Source organism: Megalobrama amblycephala, linkage group LG24, assembly GCF_018812025.1.
Source record: "Megalobrama amblycephala isolate DHTTF-2021 linkage group LG24, ASM1881202v1, whole genome shotgun sequence".
Lineage (NCBI taxonomy): Eukaryota > Metazoa > Chordata > Actinopteri > Cypriniformes > Xenocyprididae > Megalobrama > Megalobrama amblycephala.
The window spans coordinates 19,775,229-19,796,614 of NC_063067.1; the positions used below are offsets into that span (position 1 = coordinate 19,775,229).

Here is a 21,386-nt window from a genome sequence, read left to right on the forward strand (position 1 = left end):
TACTAGTAAAAACTGAATTAGAGAGCTCTTTAATTTAATTGTTACTAGTAAAAATATAATTACGACGAGTAACGCTGGAACGTTTTTATGCTGAAACGGCCTTCCATAGTCGGGGCAAATCTCCTCCAGACTGAAATGCCCAAAAAGAGGCGGTACTCCACAGAGCGTGACTCGACGCTGATTGGACTATATCCAGAGGCAGAACAAACAGCCTAGCAGTGACAGCTAGCGTAACTCTGTGGTTGAATGTGATTGAAAAAATCCGTCCCTTTCTCACTTTGGTGGTGCGTCGCCCTATTGCCCTAATGAAGAAACCGCCCCTGGACTCTACTGTATATTAATAAGTGAGCGATGTACAGTATATGTACAATATATGTCCTATAGCTTACGAAAGTTTATGGTGGTTTTATCACTGATGCAGGAAGCTTCACAGCATCACACGTTTCCTCTTAAAATAAATCCCTGTATCATATATAGTGAGACAACACTGAAGATTATTTTTCATTATTTTCAGAAGTATGTGAAGACCATCAAATCTCAATAAGTCAATAGTATCTTTAATACTTTACAGAAAAATCCTGTGGAAGTCCTCCAAATTTTCATAATGGGAAATATGAAGGAACTGGAATTTTATTCGGTGACAGAATGACAGCGGTTTGTAACACAGGGTAAGTGAAACCAATAAAGTCAGTTTGTGCTGTTTTAATCATGTATATTTAGATTTAGATTGTGTGCTGTGATTAAGTATTTGGTAAAAATATTTTTTTTTTCAGATATATGTTAGCAGGACAGATGAAAGATAGATGGTGCCGAGATCAGGGATGGGATGGCAGAGATCCTGTCTGTGAGGGTGAGGGTTTTTTTCTTAAATTTGAATGAAATAAGACATGGAAGAGCGCACATTAATTCAGAACCATTCCTGATGAGTAACAATTATGTGCTCTTCACTTTGAGATGCATCTGAAAAGAATATCTATTCACCAGGATTTTTTTCTTTTTAGTGGTGAAATGTAAGACACCTCCAACCATAGAAAATGGACAGCTTGACGGAGAGCCTCAGAACAGTTATGATTATTCACAAGTCGTGTCCTACAAATGTAACGGTGAATTTATACTTACTGGGAGTCCACGACTTCGTTGTTCAGAGGATGGGACTTTTAAACCAGAGCCACCAAAATGTTTGGGTAAGTTATGACTTAAATGCTTGTCAAGAGATGAAAATTAAATGTTTTTGAGTGTAAAAAAATGAATCATATTTTTCAAAACTCCTGCCTAGATCATCACAAAATAGGTGTAATTTGAAAGCTTAAAGTCTGAACTTTACAATGAATGTTACAATTTGTTTAACTCCTAAGTACTGCTGAGTTATTTGCTGAAAAAAAATAATAATAAAAAAAAATTCATAATTTAGGGAAAAAAAATGTTTACTATGTAGCCTACTCAAATGTGTCAAAAGCATCATACAGCTCAGATACTCATGTGTGATATGTCATTTGAAAGGTCTCACGGAGTAGAATACAATGTGTATAATTGTCTTGGGCTTTGACTAATCTTGAGCGAGTTTTTTGTACGTGAAGCCCTGCAAGACCCATATGCAAATAATAAACCGATGCAGCAGTTATGTCACATTTTCACTCGTAACATCAAGAAACATGCTCTGATTGTGGAAAATGGAAACATCATTATTTACAGCAGATTCTCACGATTAAAATGAGTCCAACATCGGCATAATCCAATAAACTAACCACGAGATATTGATCGCAAAATTATGATACATAAAACCCCACAGGCGCACTGATGCTAACTAAAACTAAAATGTAGCTATCGCTTGGCACTTAGCCTATAACTTCATGAAACATGCATAGATTGTAGAAAATGGCACATCATTACTTACAGTGGATTCTCCTGATTGAAATGAGTCCAAGCTCAACATATCCTATAAGCCGATCACGAGTTACTCCACGTGAAATTATGATTTTAAAAATGCCCATCAGGGGGCGCCAATGGATAAACAAAAATGCTGTAACTTTTGATTTCTTTGATCAGCACGAAATTTGATCCAGATACAGCTCACATAGTGGAACATTACCAAAAAAGAGTTATTGCATGTCAGATATGAAATATATGTCAAATTTCCCCTGAGCAAACTTTTATTTTTTTACTTTATCAGCAATTTCTCAGCATGAGAATGTCCAAATCTAATTTTTTTTTTAAATTTAAAAATGTAAAAAGTTTTCTTTCAAATGATAACCTTTTGACTCTCCTTGCTAGAGATTTGAAGTTATGAGTCATTATTTTTGTGCATGTCACTCAGAAAACAAAAAAATAAAAAATGCTACCTTTGTTCTAAATGTTATAACTTTTGATTTATTTCTTTATGCAATCACCACAAAATTTGATCCAGATACAGCTCATATATAGAGGAACCAAAAAAGAATGAACCTGCTACCATATTTCCTTCATGAGATATTCCATTTTAAATGAGAAAGATATGTAAATTTACCTTTTTTCCACTTTTTTTGGCCATTTATTTGCAGTTTCTCAGCATGAGAATTTCTCAATTTAAAAAATTTTAAATAACATTTTATTAAAAGTTTCCTTTCAAACGATACCAACATTTTGACTCTCCTAGCTATAGTTTTGGAGTTACGAGTCTTTACTTTTTTGTCTGTCACTCAGAGAAAAAAAAATACCCTCAGGGCTTAAGGGGTTAACTTCTGTATAAAATTTAATGTAGAATGTGTAATACATGTGGTAGATTTTCCAAAACACACCTGACTTAAGTTACCTGTTCCTGGGGCGTCTCCTAATTGACACTCGAGCGTCTACTAATCGACACTCAATAAATTTCCTGATCTTTCGGAGCGTCTCCAAATCGACACTCAATAATATCTCGGTCAACGTCTTGACCCTCTTAAACCTAGTTCCCTAACCTGACTTGCTGCACAGCAATAACCAGAGACTCTAGCTGTTGTCCTTCAAAGCTTTAATCACGGCCGGGAGAGTTCCCATCAATCCCACAAGATCATCAAAAAATATCACCGGGTTAATAGTTCAGATTACTCAATAGGTTAAAACAATTTTTCAAAGACTATTTTTTATCCTTAGAAGGATGCTGTCTAGCCAGCACAGCAGAATTTTTGCACTTGTTACAACACTCGGTCCTAGTGACTATTTCTCTATTTCAAAGTTAGCTTTTTAGGCCTGTAGAAGAAAAGAAATATTAGTTAATTATTAATTAGTTCAAAAATTCCATCACATACACATACTTCACTGTTGTCTTTTCTTCTTTTGTGCATTTAGCATCACTAAGTGTTGAATTAAGGAGCAGTGCATAAAGTTTGAAGTTAAATTAAGCATTATTAACTTATTTAGAACTTTATGTCTTAACTCAGTTATCTATCTTACACTTCTTACACAGACATAAAATACCACCAGTAGGATTTTGTGTGATGGGATATGCGTTGAAAGACAAAGGTAAGTTTAATGCATTCTTGAATCCAAACCTACTCTAGTCTATACAATCCAATAGATTGATCTGTAATTTAATTAAAATAATCAATCTTTAAATTAATTTAAAACAGAACCTTAATGTTAAAAAGTATGGCAGCGGCTATTTGCAGTAAGTGCAAAAAGCAAAAGATGCTATTTACACTGTTTAAATAGCAATTTGCTATTTACAGTAAGTGAAAATAGCATATTTTCATAGCACCTATTCATATTTTCATATCACCTATTGCACCTTTAATAAATGTACATGATGTTTATAACAAATTAGTTGATTGCATTAGTTCAAAAGCATTAATTTAAGACTTTTAAATTAACTAATGCTACTTAGTAAAAGGGTTACCTTTACTTTATTTGTTAGCTTTAGACATTAAATAAATACAGTCCCCTCCAAAAGTATTGGAACAGTGAGGACTATTCCATTATTTTTTCTGTAGACTGAAAACATTTGGGTTTGACATCAAACAATTTATATGAGACAAAAGATCAACATTTCAGCTTTTATTTCCAGGTATTTACATCTGGATCTGATACACAACTTAGAAGATATAACCTTTTGTTTGAACCCACCCATTTCTCATGTGACCAAAAGTATTGGAACAGATTAACTTAAAATAGATTAAAGTGAATAAGACTTAATATTTAGTTGAAAATCCTTTGCTTGCAATAACTGCATCAAGCCTATGACCCATTGACATCACCAAACTTTTGCATTCTTCTTTTGTAATGCTTTTCTAGGCTTCCACTGCAGCCTCTTTCAGTTGTTGTTTGTTTTGGGGGGTTACTCCCTTCAGTCTCTTTTTTAGCAGGTAAAATGCATGCTCTATAGGGTTTAAGTCTGGAGATTGACTTGGCCAGTCTAAAACCTTCCACTTTTTGCCCCTGATGAACTCCTTTGTTGCTTTGGCACTGTGTTTTGGGTCATTATCTTGCTGCATGATGAAGGATCTCCCAATCAGTTTGGTTGCATTTTTCTGTAAATTGGCAGACAAAATGTTTCTGTACACTTCAGAGTTCATTTTGCTGCTGCCATCATGTGTTACATCATCAATGAAGATCAATGAGCCCGTCCCAGAAGAAGCCATGCAAGCCCAAGCCATGACATTACCTCCACCGTGTTTCACAGATGAGCTTGTATGTTTGGGGTCATGAGCAGATCCTTTTTTTCTCCAAACTTTAGCCTTTCCATCACTTTGGTAGAGGTTAATCTTTGTCTCATCAGTCCATAAAACTTTGCCCCAGAATGTTTGAGGCTTGTCTCTGTAGTTTTTGGCAAATTCCAGCCTGGCCTTCTTATTCTTCTTGCTAATGAGAGGTTTGCATCTTCTGGTGTAGCCTCTGTACTTTTGTTCATGAAGTCTTTTGCGGACAGTAGACTGTGATACCTTCACTCCTGCCCTCTTGAGGTTGTTGCTGATGTCACTAACAGTTGTTTTAGGGTCTTTCTTTACAGCTCTCACAATGTTTCTGTCGTTAACAGCTGATGTTTTTCTTGGTCTACCCATTCAAGGTCTGTTACTTAGTACACCAGTGGTTTCTTTCTTCTTCAGGACATTCCAAATGATTGTACTTGCTATGGTCAATTTTTGTGCAATGGCTCTGATTGATTTTCCATCTTCTCTCAGCTTCACAATTGCTTGTTTTTCACCCATAGACAGCTCTCTGGTTTTCATGTTGGTTACACGTCTAACTATAAATGCAGTCTGCACAGGCAAAACCCAAATCTGAAACTGAGTGCAGACATTTAGTGCTATTTATTGTTTGAATAATCAATGTAATAGGACACACCAGGGCAACAAAACACACCTGTCAGTCACATGTTCCAATACTTTTGGTCACATGAGAAATGGGTGGGTTCAAACAAAAGGTTATATCTTCTAAGTTGTGTATCAGATCCAGATGTAAATACCTGGAAATAAAAGCTGAAATGTTGATCTTTTGTCTCATATAAATTGTTTGATGTCAAACCCAAATGTTTTCAGTCTACAGAAAAAATAAAGGAATAGTCCTCACTGTTCCAATACTTTTGGAGGGGACTGTATAAATATACAAACAGCTTGATGAATGTTAGAGCTCCCTATTTGTGAGTGTCATGCAAGCACAAATTTATATACATGTCCTGACCTGGTTATGGTTGACTATATAAATGTCTGCAGACAAAGCCAGTTTATAATGGGGCCATACAGTACATATACTTTTTTTTTTTTTTTTTTTTTTTTTTTTTTTCATGTATACTTTTTCTTGGGAGAAACAAATCAAAACGTTATTCACTGACTATGGGTGCATCTCAGTCATCTCCCTAGCTTCCAAGGCAGGACTTAGTGATTTGGGGGCCCTAAGCGATTCCAGGTATGGGGCCCCAACAGTCAAACTTCGAACTTTAAACACTCTTTCTATATATTTTTTTTCCATTGTTTTTTTTTTTCTTTTTTCTACATTTGTAAATAAACTGCATGTTAAAAAATATCTGTAATATCTAGAACTTTTATTTTCTCAATGTAAAATTAAATATAATTGAATTCACAAATAAATAAACCTAAATTCACAAACAAACTATTTACAGTTAATTAACCATATCTGTGATTACACTTTAATATTAATGCGTCAAAATTTGACAGTCACAGCACTGTCATTTTTCACACTGTAGATCAGTAGCGGCTCCTGGCTGTAAATTTAGGTAGAGCAGATGATAAACTTTTTGTAAGCTTTATATCCAAATCGCTGAACACATCAGACACACTTTTGGCAGAATTCTAATGTCCTTACGTTATTCAGCCCTCATTCGCTCTAATGATGATTGACAGGGTTTAGTACACACAACAAACACATAGAATGCCATCTTAGAATTGCCATAATAATGTTGTATTTTTTGCATCCGAATGTTGTTTTAGAATAGTACAAGTTATAGGAATTCCAGTGAGGAAATTTTTTCAGAAAAACATAAAACACAACAGAACTACTGTATATAAAATCTATTCACATGATCACGAACAAACTAAAGGATTCTCCACATAGGAAGAACAGACATGTATCACATATCTGAAGCAGACTGATACAGTCTTGTTCTGGACTGGAGCGAGGTTTACGTGAGGTAACATCACGTGGAAATAAGCGGGGCAGCCAGAAATCTGCCCAAATGGCTCACTTTACGATTAAAAATAGTTTAGAAAATCCAAAATAAATTTGTTGCAGAATGCTGAACACATTTAATAATTTATTATTAATTCAGTGTATATAGTGGTCTGTGTTTGGATAAAAACATGTTTGGCCTAGATGAGCCGCAGCTGCTGTAGACTAGCCACGATCAGCTAATCTTTTCACTCTTTAAAGTAATTGTGACTTTTGTGAGTTTAGCCACATTCTGTTCTTATACCTTCTTTTTTTCATCTCTGCTGGGGTAGCTGTGAGCCTGCGTTTCATTGTGTAAACCTTGTCTTCTGCTTGCAAATTCTTATTCTTGGGTGATCTCTACGTCTACGAGCAGATATAATAATGTTAAAATCTTAATGGTTATAGACAGGCCATACAATATATGATAGAAAACTAAGTAATATATGATTTATATAGGCTTCTTGGTATTTGTCGGACTCGGGGGGGGGCCCTAATTCCCCGGGCCCTAAGTGAGTATAAGGTCTCTGCGGAGCAAAAGTGGGCGTTTCTGTATTTGTGGGTGTTTTCAAACTGGTGGGTGTTTATATATCATGTCATGCAATGAAAATGATCCCCTTCACCTGACCCCACCCCTAAACCCTACCCTCACTCTGATATAAATATAAAAATAATTCATAACTCATTTGCTTTGCCAGTTCATCTACAACATTGAAAGATTTCTTAGTGGGTTTCATGTTGGTGGCTATTTTCATTGAGTCCCATGGTTTTTTTAGAATTCATAGTTTCTAACTAGAGAGCTAACTGAGATGCACCCCCTCTTTCCTTCCATTCTTACTGTCAAATCCTGTTCAAACTTCCGGACATTCAACCTTGAATAAACTCCTTTGTGTTGGTCTGTTTATCTTAAAGCTACATATTCAAGTGAGCTATTAAATGTAGTTACAGTAGGGAACGTAGTGATAGGTAGGAACCATTTCCTGAAAACTATTTCTACGGTTTCTGTATAACTGACTGTTGTGAAACATCTGGGTCTTTTTAGGATTGGCTTTCAGTAGGCCTACAAGGTGCATTGGATACAATTTGAGTGGCATTCTACAACTGAAACAGATCTTGACTAAATAAAACTGATTAAAAATGATCTCTGGGTTCTTCTCCTGCTTTGGTGTGGACAGTTATCATTACTGAAACAGATTTGAACAGGCAAGATTTTCAGTCACCTGTTCCTAACAAAAAGGTCATTTTGGGGCTTTAGAAGACCTTGAATACAGTGAAAGACGTCATTTTTGTTGTTGTTGTTGTTGTTGTTTTGTCACCATCTGCTTTTATTGTTCTGAAAAGGCAAAAGTCATACTGGTTTCAAAAGACATTAACTGACATATTCCTGAGTCAATATTAATTTTTAACTATTCACTTTGTTTCTTTGATTCGTTTTCAGGTGTGCTAACGCCCCTATATGAAGTTGACATAAGGGGGAAAAAACAAGACAAAATGTTTTTGTGCTGCCTCCAAATATATCCTGTTCATATATTCATATATAATGAGAGACATAACATGTTTGTTGTTGTATTAGCAGACTTGAAATAACTAGATACAGTGTTCAAATGCATTTATTGCCGTCATGTCTTATTCATTTATACTGGGTGTACCTGAGACATGTCTGGGGATCTGCCCCATGCCATGAATATGTGTACTCAAGAATACATTGCATTTGTGCTGTACTTCATTTAATGATCTCTGTCAAATTGATCTTCTTTTTGGCTTCTGATTTGTCGACAGAATGCTAAAATCCACAATATACTCACATCTATGAGCCACAATAATGCTACTTAAGGAATTTGCTTAAAATAATAATAACTTGTAATCAAAGATTTATAGGCACTCGATGTCGTGCATTTTGTTTAATCTGGCATCTTTAGTTCCGCTAATACACACAAATTCATATAACAGTAAAAGCTATTTTATACGTTTATTATTATTGCGAGAAAGTTTATTTTTAGGAGATGTTAAGACGAGAAATTTGAAACTATTTGAAATGTCATTATTCATGAGCCCTATGTTTAGTACATTTTTCTTTAAATGATTACAACCAAATAGAAAGGTCGAGAAAGTACTAAAGAACAGCCCAGTAAGGTGTGGGAGTCACTATCAAGCACCATTTAAAGGTGGAACATCATGTTCGGTCACAGGAGCACATGGTGTGAGAAGAAGGCAAGATTATTTGCTTTAGTAATCTTATTTAAAATGACATGAACTGTACATACAAAATGTGTGTGTGAATGAGGGTGTAGAGAAGCATTTTGTCAGGTTTTGTGAAGTTTTTTATTTTGCATGTTCAGAAATTCAGTTCTTCTTTTCGTTGCCTCAGGGCAACGTTGTGCGACAAGGGGTTCTTTTCGAGGAAGTTTTGGACAGTACCTCACATTGGCAATAATGTGTTATAAAAAGGGTTCCTGTCTGTGCAGAAATACCCAAAGGGAGAATACCCAACTACTTTTTTAAGTTCCATACAGAATAAAATCTTATTACATGAAGTACATTATATGACATGACACACTGATACAAATCTATGCCTGTATCAAATTCAGTACATCAATGTCTTTCAAGTGTTTTTCCCTTTTTACTTTGATTTCTTGACATATAAAAAAAATGTGATTTTGCATTGCTCTCTGAGCATTGTCTCATGATAATTTTCTCTATGATTCTGTACCATTGTTGCACAAAAAAAATTTTTGGGGTGGGGGTCACCGTCAAACAAAACATTTTATCAATAAAATGTTCCCAAATTAACCAAAAAATGATGTGGAATATTTTTTTCATGTGCAATCAACATGTGTGCAGTAGAGGGTTAAGTTTCTCTTTTTTCTCTTGTTTTTTTTTTTATGGAAGAGGCTTTCAACCCTAATCTCGCAACATCTATGACACATCGGTTACGCCCTCTTCAGACGGAAACTTGCTTCATGAGAACTGATCTCTCCCTTCTCATGATATAATTTCCTGAAAGTTAGAAGGGCTTTATATGCCTCTGAATCAAACACGGAACACTGACAAATCTCCCGAACATCTAAAGGTAAGGCTGCTTTAAACAAGGATTCATTTTAGCTTCTCTGAGTATAAAGTTAGGCCTACGTTATCTACTATCTATCAACCTCCTCGCCGTTTGAAACGATAATGATTAAACATTAATGCAGTTTAATCGAAATTATTTGTTATCCCATAATTTGATTTAGTGTAAAATTATTTGTTCTTTTATGTGATTAGGTTTGGGCTATAAACTACTAAACCGAACTGGAGATGACGGAAGTAGAAGCGCAGTAGTCATCACGCCCTTTCTTCCTTTCAGTTGCTAACCACATTCTTTTAGTGTAACGAATAACCTATATATAAATAGTCGAATGAAGCTTGGTTAGTTAACTAAAATTTTTCTTAGTCATTCGTTCAAAGCATGTGCATGTTGTCTTTTAATAGTATGACGTTAATTTAAAAACCGTCTTGATTGTTATGCTAGCCGCTAACGGGCTAATGTAACAGAAACAGGTTTTGCTCGCAAGTCTTTGTGTCTGTTTTGGTGTACTGAATGCTAGTGTTACTTTTGATTATTTAATATTTTAAAAGTGAATTTCATTACGCTGTGACGCTAAAATGTCATATTTGTTTATTAGGTGTAGAAAACAAATAACATTGGCCTTGATTAGATCTGATATTCACTGACACAAACAACATGGGATGCAAGGTGCTGTACTTCAGTGTTGCTCTCCTTCTGGGTCTTATGATCTGTGAACATGTCCGAGGTGAGTATCTATCTATTATTTCTGTCTTTTCTGTCGTTAGTGAGGTTTTTCACTCGGTGCGTCTCAGGTCACGTAACTTACTTACGCACTATTCTCTGCCATTTTGTAGTATAAATTGCTCAATGTTCACACTTAAAATTCGAGATAGAAAAAGTACACATTAAATTCCCGGATGATTTACATAATTAATTGAAAAACTGACACTGTCGTAGCTGTAAATACGTAGCGGGTTGGAGGGGCTATCAGACTCCACTACTGAATGACAAAATAACCTTTTTAAAATTCATTGAGTACGTAGTGTACAAGTGCTAGTGTATAGTGCGCCATTTTGGACACAACACAGGTTTTTGTTTTTCCTAGATTATGTCCTCCTTTTTCCACTAGTGCTAATAGCTAATTATGGGAGTAACTTCCAGCGAACTGTAAACAATCAGATACTGGCAATAAACTTGTTTAAAGGTTGGCTCATTTGCAAACATGGATACAATAAGGTGAAGTTATTCTCCTTTCCTCTGAACCATCGAACATTAAAAGGAAATGTTTAAATGTTATAAATTACTTTCAGCAGACCATGAATAACCTCAAAAGTTCAAGGTCTTTCTGCAGAAATATTATGGATGTCAAATATTACTGTAAGAATATTTAAGTCTATATTATGTAACATGCTTATTGCGGTTTACCGAATGTTTCATCATTAATTGGAACATTGATTTATATTTCAAAGTGCTCTGTGTTTTGTCAGATAACAAATTTCTTGTAAACACAGCTTATGGGGATTAGAAGTGAAAAGGGGGATAAAGTTGTTTTGAATGGTCTGTCTGAGGAAAAGAAAAAAAAACAGGAAACAGATTTGAATGAGCATTTGGGTAGAAAAACGATTATTTTTTTGTGCATTCCAGTGAATTGTTCATGGGATATTGTTCATTTATTCTGGAGAACAGACCACAAGGTCACTGTATTATTATTTTTTTTAATGTATATTGTTATAGTACAAAAGTAAAAGATAATAAATAATCAGGAGGAACAGAACACGCTGAACTGAAAACAAAGTCCCTCTCAAGGAAAGTCTGCTCACTCGGCTGTCATATTTCCAATGCCTCCGGGCCGCTATTTCAGGCATCCAAGTCCTTTCTATTTGAATTTGGGAATCCTGAAATCTCAAAAACTGCTTGGTGAACTCACAATTAAATAACATATTTCAAATCAGCAACAAAATCTCACATGAATTGTCCTATAAATGTTGTTTCTTATGCTCAAATAGCATTTAAAAAAAAAAAAAAAGCCCATGTGCAATCCTAAGCGTGAGTCTCCGGTTTCTATGGGAACTAGAGCTTCTAACGGCAGCTACAATGATGCAATGACTTTAAAAATCAGCGATTGGCTCTTTTACTTAGAAGGTGGGATGTATTTTCTCATTCATTACTAATAGGAGTGAACCGTCTTTCTATATCTATAGTCTTTGCTGAAAAGGGCTCTGTTCTTGTAATACCAATGTCCTTATGGATAAAAATGGAGCATGATGGAAAATTTACAGCTTATTCGGTCAGTCTGACAGATAAGGATTATTAGTAGTTCAACCTTATTAACTGAAATGATTTGCTTCGGTCCTTTTTGAGTGACATGACTCTAAACCATAAGTGCCATTCATTTAAAAAAAAAAAAATGCAGTAGATTTGTTCAAAAAAGGATAAAACTGTAATATAATAATAGAAAAGGGCACTTTGTAAGTTAATTCACTGAATGAACAGTACACAATTGTATAACCTAGTAGTATAATGTTGATACTAGCAACTAATAATGCTTTGTAAACAGAAAAGATTTAGCCTAAAGCTTGATGGTCATAGCATGTTGATACTATACACAGAATTAACTGAAATCTTTACTTAACACGGCAAACACACATGACTTCCATTTGTTTTTGGTCATGAAATGGATTCATGAATCCAAAATTACTTTACTAATATATTCGCCTCAGGTTCAAAGACCCAATAACATCAGGCCGTTAGAATGCCATATAGGTCAGCACTTCTTTGGTGCGCTTATAATGTTGTCAGGACTGATTTAATCATGACCTTATCCAGAAGATGTGTTTTTGTCCACAGTTCACAAATAATTATGTAACTCTAATACATTTTGCAGTGATAGCAGTGATATAACTGTATTAATCAACTTCAGCACTATTGGGTATTATTGGGTAAATTTTTTTTTTTTTTTTTTTTTAATTAAAAGAAATTAAATAATTTAAAAGATTAAAAGTGAGGAAAAGGGAATAACGAAAAAAAAAATCAAGAACGGCAAAAGTTCCAGTCTATTGTAGTTAAGTAATCAATTTAAACTATTTGCAAATCTTTTTTTTTTTTTTATATATTCACTCTTATTTGTGTCTAATATGTCAAAAACGCAAAACGTTTCTTGTCTTCTCACATTCAGTGATGAATTACATTAATCATATCATATTAATCAAATGATAGCATGTTTTCAATTCAAAACAGCAAAATTTCAGAAAAATGTTGAGCAGTTTGGATCACTGGAAATTACTGTCTGTTGTATGTTTCAATCATAAAACAGTCGTCAAATATTAAGTTTAGCTACTTGCCACGCACTCTTTTACTGCCAAAAACCTTCTTTGATTGGCCATCTTAGTCATTCTGACAGTGATGAGCGCTGTTAGACTGCTGCTGAGGCAGTCCAGTCTAAGAATGTAACTTTAAAACTGTGTATGTATATTTATTTTATCTATCTATCTATCTATCTACAAACAGATGTGCATAACGGAATACAGCAGAGCAGCATCAATAATATCAAATATTGGGGCGTCATAATAATGACAGTTAGAATAGTATTGCATCAGATTACTGTAAAGTATGTTTTGTGTTTTTCTCCACAGCACAGTGTACACAGCCTTCTTTTGAACCAAAAAATGTCATGTTGTCCGGCTCTTATCTCTCAACTCAAAGTTTCCCAGATGGATCTACTGTAACGTTTGAGTGCATAACTGGACATAAACCAGTTAACTCAAGAGCATCTAAATCTGTTACTTGTATGGGAAACCAGTGGACAAGTCTGGAATTAACTTGCACAAGTACGTACAATCAATAAATATGTTTTATGAGTGCCCTACATATGTAAACTGCACTAAAGTGCCTTTGAACATTTAGAAAAAAAAAAAAGAAGAAAAAAGTAATTTAGATATGTGAAGGATTTACCATATAGGTCAACAAGTCCTTAAATAGCTCATTGTGGTTTCGTCACTGATGCAGGAAGCTTCACAGCATCACACGTTTCCTCTTAAAATAAATCCCTGTATCATATATAGTGAGGCAACACTAAAGATTATTTTTCATTATTTTCAGAAGTATGTGAAGACCACCAAATCTCAATAAGTCAATAATATCTTTAATGCTTTACAGAAAAATCCTGTGGAAGTCTTCCAGAACTTCCTAATGGGAGATATGAAGGAACTGGAATTTTATTTGGTGACAGAATGACAGCAGTTTGTAACAAAGGGTAAGTGAAACCAATAAAGTCAGTTTGTGCTGTTTTAACCATGTATATTTAGATTTAGATTGTGTGCTGTGATTAAGTATTTGGTAAAAAGATGATAATTTCTTTCAGATATATGTTAGCGGGACAGATAAAAGATAGATGGTGCCGAGATCAGGGATGGGATGGCAGAGATCCTGTCTGTGAGGGTGAGGGTTTTTTTCTTAAATTTGAATGAAATAAGACATGGAAGAGCGCACATTAATTCAGAACCATTCCTGATGAGTAACAATTATGTGCTCTTCACTTTGAGATGCATCTGAAAAGAACATCTATTTACCTGGATTTTTTCTCTTTAGTGGTGAAATGTGAGGCACCTCCAACCATAGTAAATGGACAGCTTGACGAAGAGCCTAAGGACAGTTATGATTATTCAGAAGTCGTGTCCTACAGATGTAACAAGGGGTTGAGTCTTAATGGAAGTTCAACACTTCATTGTTCTGAGGATGGGACTTTTAAACCAGCTCCCCCAAACTGTTTGGGTAAGTTACAGTTAAAATGACTGTCAAGAGATTAAAAAATTAAATATTTTTACTTGTAAGTTTCTTTTTTTTCCTGTTGATGAATAAAATGATTCATGATTAATAGAAATCATTTATATAAACTTTATTCTTTTCTTTTTCAGATGGGTGTCTAAATCCTGTTGTTGCAAATGCAATAAGAATCGGTGGAAAATCACCACCCTACAAACTGGGAAACTTTATAGATTACAAATGTGCAGAGAGCCATACAATGAAAGGAGATTATCATATTGTGTGTTCAGCAGAGGGATGGAAGCCTGAACCACCAAAGTGCATTGGTAAAACTGAATTTTATTATTGCATTACTGCACACCCTTTCATTTCCTACTTGACTGCAATAAAGGAGTAGCTCACCCAAAGTGAAAATTGACATGTACTCGCTTGTCATTTAGGAAAGTCTTAGTGAGCTTTTGGTCTAGCTCTCACATTCAAGTATTTCATGACACCAAAAATAGATAGAAAACAAAGACAGAAATGAGTAATGATGACTAAAATAGTATTAGATCTGTTAATGGAGTTTTGCATCTGATGACTGTAATGCCAATTACTACTGTTTATCTCCACAGAACCTTGTGGCAAGCCTGTTCTTAAAGAACATGTCATTTTAACATCTGAATTCAGCTCAAAAACAATTTTCCCACTTGGATCCAAAGTAACAGTTGAGTGCATGATTGGATATGAGCCAGCTGACTCGACAGTGTCTAAATCCATTACCTGTGAGGAAACCAACTGGACAGAACTGCTCCTCACTTGCAATGGTAAGTACTGTCATTAAATGTGTTTTTCCAGATCAGTTTGTTTTTGTTCTTTTGTGAAACACAAAGGGAGATTAAGTTAATGGGGCTGAGACATGTGGAGTTCCAAATGATAAAACAACACCATAGAAGTCACCCATACAACTTGTGCACAAAATTTCAGATCTTGGTGGCCATGAAAATAAGCATTTTGGGCACTGTGATAGAGCAGAAAGTTATCAATGAATTATGCTTTTTAAATTTTATTCCTAACACAGCACTATAGGAAGGTTTCAGAAGATTTGCAATATGTACCATAAGACGTCTACCTCTATTTTAATTATAAGATGCCTTTGTGATCCTCTTTGTTTCAATTGCTGTTGGTAATAGTAGAGTTAACGGGTGAGGTTAAATGATACACACTCTACTGTAATTGAAAATTACTTCATCACTAAACAGGTATCGATATCGGAGTGCAATAATAGTCACTCTTACTCTGTCCCTTTTTAAAATTATGCTGGTTTGTCCTTAAAATCAAACATAAGTACTTGCACATGCGTGTATTTAGGTCTGTCGCAATAATCAATATATCGACTTATCGCGCAATATATGTATATGACCTCAATCATTATGTCATCATTATGTTTACATGATAATGAATGTCACCAACATTTTGCCAATCATGCTGTCATCTGCATTTTCTACACAGAGCAGTCATGACAGGTGAAAAAAGGCTTTATTTGAGGTGTTATTGTGTTTTCCTCACAACTGAATGCTCTCGATTTCAAAGCCACAATCCACTATTCCGGTGCAAATATAAATGTCTTTGTTCATACAGACATCTGAATGCTAAGTAGGATTTGTATTTTCAGCAATAGTGCACCCTTACTTTACTGAGAAAAGAAGGTCAGGGAAAAATCTGTAAATTGAATGTATATAGTGCATTTGCAGTTTTTTTTTTTTTTTACTTGTTACTTTGCACTTTTTTTTATTATTATTTTTTTTTTTTTAGAAAATATTTACCATTTAAGTTTTTTATTTAGGATATTAAATTTTTTGATCCTTCATTGAAAGTGTGTAGGCCGCCTTGCATTATTTTGCTGTTATATTATGATTATATATTCATTGGCATAAAATGGTCTTAAAATGACAATAATATCGTTTATCGCAATCTGGAACAATATATCGCACAACAAAAAGTAGTTATCGTGACAGGCCTACATATATTGACATTTCTTACATCTTACACAGAGATCTTTTCAGTAAAGGTGAGTTTTCTTAAATTTGACTGAAATATGACATTGAAGAGCACACATTTTTTTTTCTCCTTAGTGGTGAAATGTAAGACACCACCAACCATAGAAAATGGACAGCTTGACGGAGAGCCTCAGAACAGTTATGATTATTCACAAGTCGTGTCCTACAAATGTAACGGTGAATTTATACTTACTGGGAGTCAACGACTTCGTTGTTCAGAGGATGGGACTTTTAAACCAGAACCACCGAAATGTTTGGGTATGTTACCGTTAAAATGCCAGACAAGAATAGTTTTTTACTTGTCAATTTCCTTTTCTTTTTTTTTTCTTGATCAGTAAAATGTTTAATGATTAATACAATTACTTACAGGATCAGTAATTGTGTTTACATATATTGACTTTTTTTTGATACACAAGATTATATATTGATTAATATGACAATATAATCATTTGGCTCAAAAGGAATTTTTATTTACATCCCCATGAACTATCATTGGATCTCTGAAGAAAACTTTAGAAAGTTTCTTCTCTCTCTCATTTTAAGCATATAAGAGTGTGATTCGTCTTTTCTGATATTATCTAGACTTCTTGAACTCATATTCTAGTTCCCTAACTGAATGCATATGTTGCGTGTTTGTCAGCCCCAACCACAACAACCACCACAACTACCACAAAAGCCACAACTACCACAAAAGTAACATCCAAGATTCAACCTAAAGATGGTATTGTCCTTTTTGAATTTATACTCCATTATAAAATTTTTAGATACACATTCATGTTCACCAAATGGCCCTGTTTTAAAGAGTTAAGAACATAAAAATCCAGAAAGAGAGAGCTAAGAAACTTTCTGTAGTGGTGTCACGAAATATGAGAATTTTTAGCAAGCTCACAATTTGATTCAATTTTGATTCAGGGATCTGATTACAAAAAGCTTAAAACATCTAATTATTATTATTATTATTATTATTATTATTATTATTATTATTAGGTACCCTATTGGAATTGCTGAGTCAATATTTTTGAGGGCCTAAACATGCTCAAACTCATGATACTTTGCACACGCGTCAGAAGTGGTGAAAATTTACGTCTGATATGGGTTTCAGATTTAGGTGTGGCAAAATGGCTCGATAGCGCCACCTACAATTTTTCAATTAAGCGCCTTTTGTGCTACATTTCACGTACAGGTATGACAAAGTCTGATCTTTCGCCATAAAAGAGGAAGCTGTTGTAACTCAGGCACACAGTGTCCAATCTGCCCCAGACTTCACGTGTGATGAGTCCTGGCCCGAATACATCTATATGCCAATATTCAGTTAGTCATAAATATAACTAAATTGCATGCTTTGCACTAATTCACTCCCAGAAACACATTTCAATATGCCATGAAGTACCAAACATGCTAGAAACACATTAAATCATGCAACAGTTGGCTAAGTGCTAATATTTGCGATTAACACCATGAAACAGGAAGTTGTTGTAACTCAGGCATACAATGTCCAATCTGCTCCAAACTTCACGTTTGATAATACTCCTGGCCTAAGGACATCTACATGGCAATATTTTAGTAATAGTCAAAGTGCCATCTGTTGGCAGCAGGAAGTGTGGCACTTTGAAATTATTATTATTTTTTTTTTTTAAACATTATCCACTGTTCACTGTTTTCCTAAGGCAGGTGGTGGAACCGGGTGCGAGGCCCCTTTCTTCGCTTTAATGTTTATTCTCTTCAAATCTTTTTGGGAATTAAAGTATGGCTGTATGTATCCTCTAAATTATATATGCCTGCTCTGATCTGCCAATAGAAATTATCTGGTATAATAACCTAATCTCATAGGTAGTAGGTATAATTCAATTTATTTGTATTGCGCTTTTCACAACACTTTTGGTCACAAAAACTGAAACCCTATGTACACAATCTTTTTGTGGCCTTAAACATATTAAGATGACATTTTACACAGATGTTTCATCTTAAATATATTTCATCATATTCAGTAAAAGAGAAAGAAAAGGTGTTCTAGTGATATATATATTTGCTGAGAGTGCAGACAGGCTGTAAATGAAAGATTGCATGGAAAGCCCTTACATTGAGATGGATTGGGCGTGTTTTATGAAAGTGCTCAGTTGCCTTAGGTCAATTTGTGTGAGGTTCTTAGTAAGTAAATCATTTCATTGAAATCATTGAAACAATTTCCCCCACCTCTACTAAAATTCTGAATGATCCAAAGTCATCTTTAGTTATCAGTACAACTTTCTGTATCATTGCCACTGATAAACTAACTCTAATTTAAGAATATTTAACACTGTGTAGCATTTTATAATATTGGCACTTGTACTGACGTTTTAATATCTTTTGGGTTTTTTTTTTTTTTAATATTGGCAATTATTTGGTCATTTTACATGATTAAATGTCAGTTGTACTGCAGAAAGTTTCTCATTTCTCTCTAACCAAGTCTTAATGTTGTTAGCTCTTTTATAATGGGACTGTTAAGGGGAACACTGTTTTTCTATCCATGAGTGTAATTATACCTCTGTTTATACAGCTTAACTTCTTAAATGCTTTCTGTCTAAGAATTCAGTAACACTTTATAATAAGGTTCATTAATTAACTAATGTAGTTAACTAATGTTTAACACAAACTAATAATGAACTGCACCTATACAGCATTTAGTAATATTAATTTCAACATTTACATTATTAAAATCTTGTTAACATTAGTTAATGCAATGTGAACTAACATGAACAAAAATGAACAACTGTATTTTCAGTAACTAACTATAAAGAAGATTGGTAAATACAGTAACAAATGTATTGCTCATTGTTAGTTCATGTTAGTTAATTACATTATTTAACTAAATGAACCTTATTGTAAAGTGTTACCAATAATTCTTGCTGCACTGTTTTTAAATCTACTTCATCTAAGTTATCTATCACTCTATTTGTGACACACACACACACACACACACACACACTTTCCTAACTGTTCTTTTTATTCCATAGACGACAACACAAATCAATCATCAAACTATTCTAAAAGTAAGTTCAGTTTTTATCATTTTGCTATACTCAATAATGAGCTGATTCCTATTGTTAGAAACTGGCTCCTTGATCTTTTCGAAATGTATGAAACTGGTGAATTATAATATATGATAATTTTTACCACTGCTGTTTGACGTTAGATAGTGACCTATTTAAATGTTTGTGCTTGTCAGCTCGGAGGTTTGTCTGTTGTAGAAAATTCCAAAAGCTCTAAAATTGTCCATTCATTTCTGAGCATTCTGCAGACCATGCCATATTTCTGGTTGGCTGTTGTAGCTTGCTTTTAAATGACAATTTATATATATATATAGGTAATGTTCAAATTTGATACAAGTGTTACAAAATGATTTGTTTTTTACTAATGTATTGCATGGATATATCTTGTACTGTTCATTTTGTCTTAATCTATTCCATTTTCTCTGTTTTCTGTAGTTGGATTGGGTGTAGGAATAGGAATTCTAGTTTTGGGTAAGTCTCAGTCTGGATAATTTACCAGATAATCTACATGTCTACAAAAAAAATCATTATGAAATCTTTTTTTTTTTTTTTAAAGACTAAACAATTAGTTCATTTTTTTTTATGATAAACATAGTAATGCAAGTGGACAGAATATGGTTAAATATTAATTTTTCCTCTATCTATATATATATATATATATATATATATATATATATATTTTTTTTTTTTTTTAATTTATATTTTAATTTATTTTAATTGCTCACCCCTTTCAGTGTAGAAGCCACATTTTATCATTACTTTCTGAAATAATGTAAAATACTGGTAGGTAAAACAAAATGTTTACGAACATTATAAACCTGTATTTAGGTTCCCTCCACAGCAAATCCTTTAAATATAACAGAATTTCGAACAAAACAAATGAAAACTATACGTTTTTAAACCACACGGTATTGTTATTTCTTTGTTAAAAATATTCTATTTATAGTTAAGATAAAAACAGGTGTCTACGGTAGCAGTCAAAATAGAGCAAATCACCTTTTGAAAGTAACTTGGCTAAATACAATTTACACCACCAGGTTGCAACAAGTAACTATGTATTTGTCAATGAATCATTCATTCAAGTGATTAGTTCAGAAACGCTGATTCATCCAGTAATAAAACAAGTGAAGTATTTATAAAGCGAATCAATGAATCATTCATTCAAATTGAGTTTTTTTTTTTTCCTTTCTTTTTTCTAAATAATTAAAATTAAACATTATAAATAGACTGTGGCTATTAACATTTTGTCAGAACCTCTAGTAAATTGTTATTTTGTTTAGTTGTTTGTTCAGAATCATGGGAGAATCGTGATCTGTTTGAAAAAAAAAAAAAAAAAATCGTGAATCTCCATTCATCCAGAATTGTGCAGTTCTATGTGCTATATGAATAAACTTGGGCTGACGTACCTCTCATTCAGCACAAATCGAAATGTGACTGCTTTGACATTGCTTTAGCCGTTTGCTCTGCATGTTCCAACAAACAACCATGGTAGCATTTTGTGGGAGAAACCACAACACTCCAAGAATGAGCAGGAGAGCCTGGCACACTTAAAATTTTTAAAGGTGCCCTAGATTCAAAAATTGAATTTACCTCGGCATAGTTAAATACAAGAGTTCAGTACATGGAAAGACATACAGTGAGTCTCAAATCATTGTTTCCTCCTCCTTATATAAATCTCATTTGTTTAAAGACCTCCGAAAAACAGGCGAATTCAACATAACATCGACTGTTACGTAACAGTCGGGGTGTACGCCCCAATATTTGATTGCCAGCTCATGATTGAGGGATTACACAAGCCAGTAACGCTGGATCTGTGCCAGAGAAGCATCAGACTAGGTAAGCAAGCAAGACAATAGAGAAAAATGGCAGATGGAGCAATAATAACTGACATGATCC

The 21,386-nt window shown here is 34.1% G+C and overlaps 1 protein-coding gene across 1 annotated transcript in view; it reads left to right on the top strand.

Annotated features, from left to right (window-relative positions):
- LOC125260747 (sushi, von Willebrand factor type A, EGF and pentraxin domain-containing protein 1-like) overlaps positions 1–21,386 on the top strand; it is a 41,944-nt gene that overhangs the window by 16,015 nt on the left and 4,543 nt on the right. The window contains exons 9-22 of the mRNA XM_048179245.1: positions 572–668; positions 774–850; positions 1,002–1,184; positions 10,311–10,406; positions 13,294–13,488; positions 13,817–13,913; positions 14,022–14,098; positions 14,249–14,431; positions 14,575–14,748; positions 15,037–15,228; positions 16,537–16,719; positions 17,102–17,182; positions 19,455–19,490; positions 19,926–19,961. Coding sequence (XP_048035202.1) covers positions 572–668; positions 774–850; positions 1,002–1,184; positions 10,311–10,406; positions 13,294–13,488; positions 13,817–13,913; positions 14,022–14,098; positions 14,249–14,431; positions 14,575–14,748; positions 15,037–15,228; positions 16,537–16,719; positions 17,102–17,182; positions 19,455–19,490; positions 19,926–19,961 — 1,707 coding nt within the window. The remainder of the gene's footprint in view (positions 1–571; positions 669–773; positions 851–1,001; positions 1,185–10,310; positions 10,407–13,293; positions 13,489–13,816; positions 13,914–14,021; positions 14,099–14,248; positions 14,432–14,574; positions 14,749–15,036; positions 15,229–16,536; positions 16,720–17,101; positions 17,183–19,454; positions 19,491–19,925; positions 19,962–21,386) is intronic.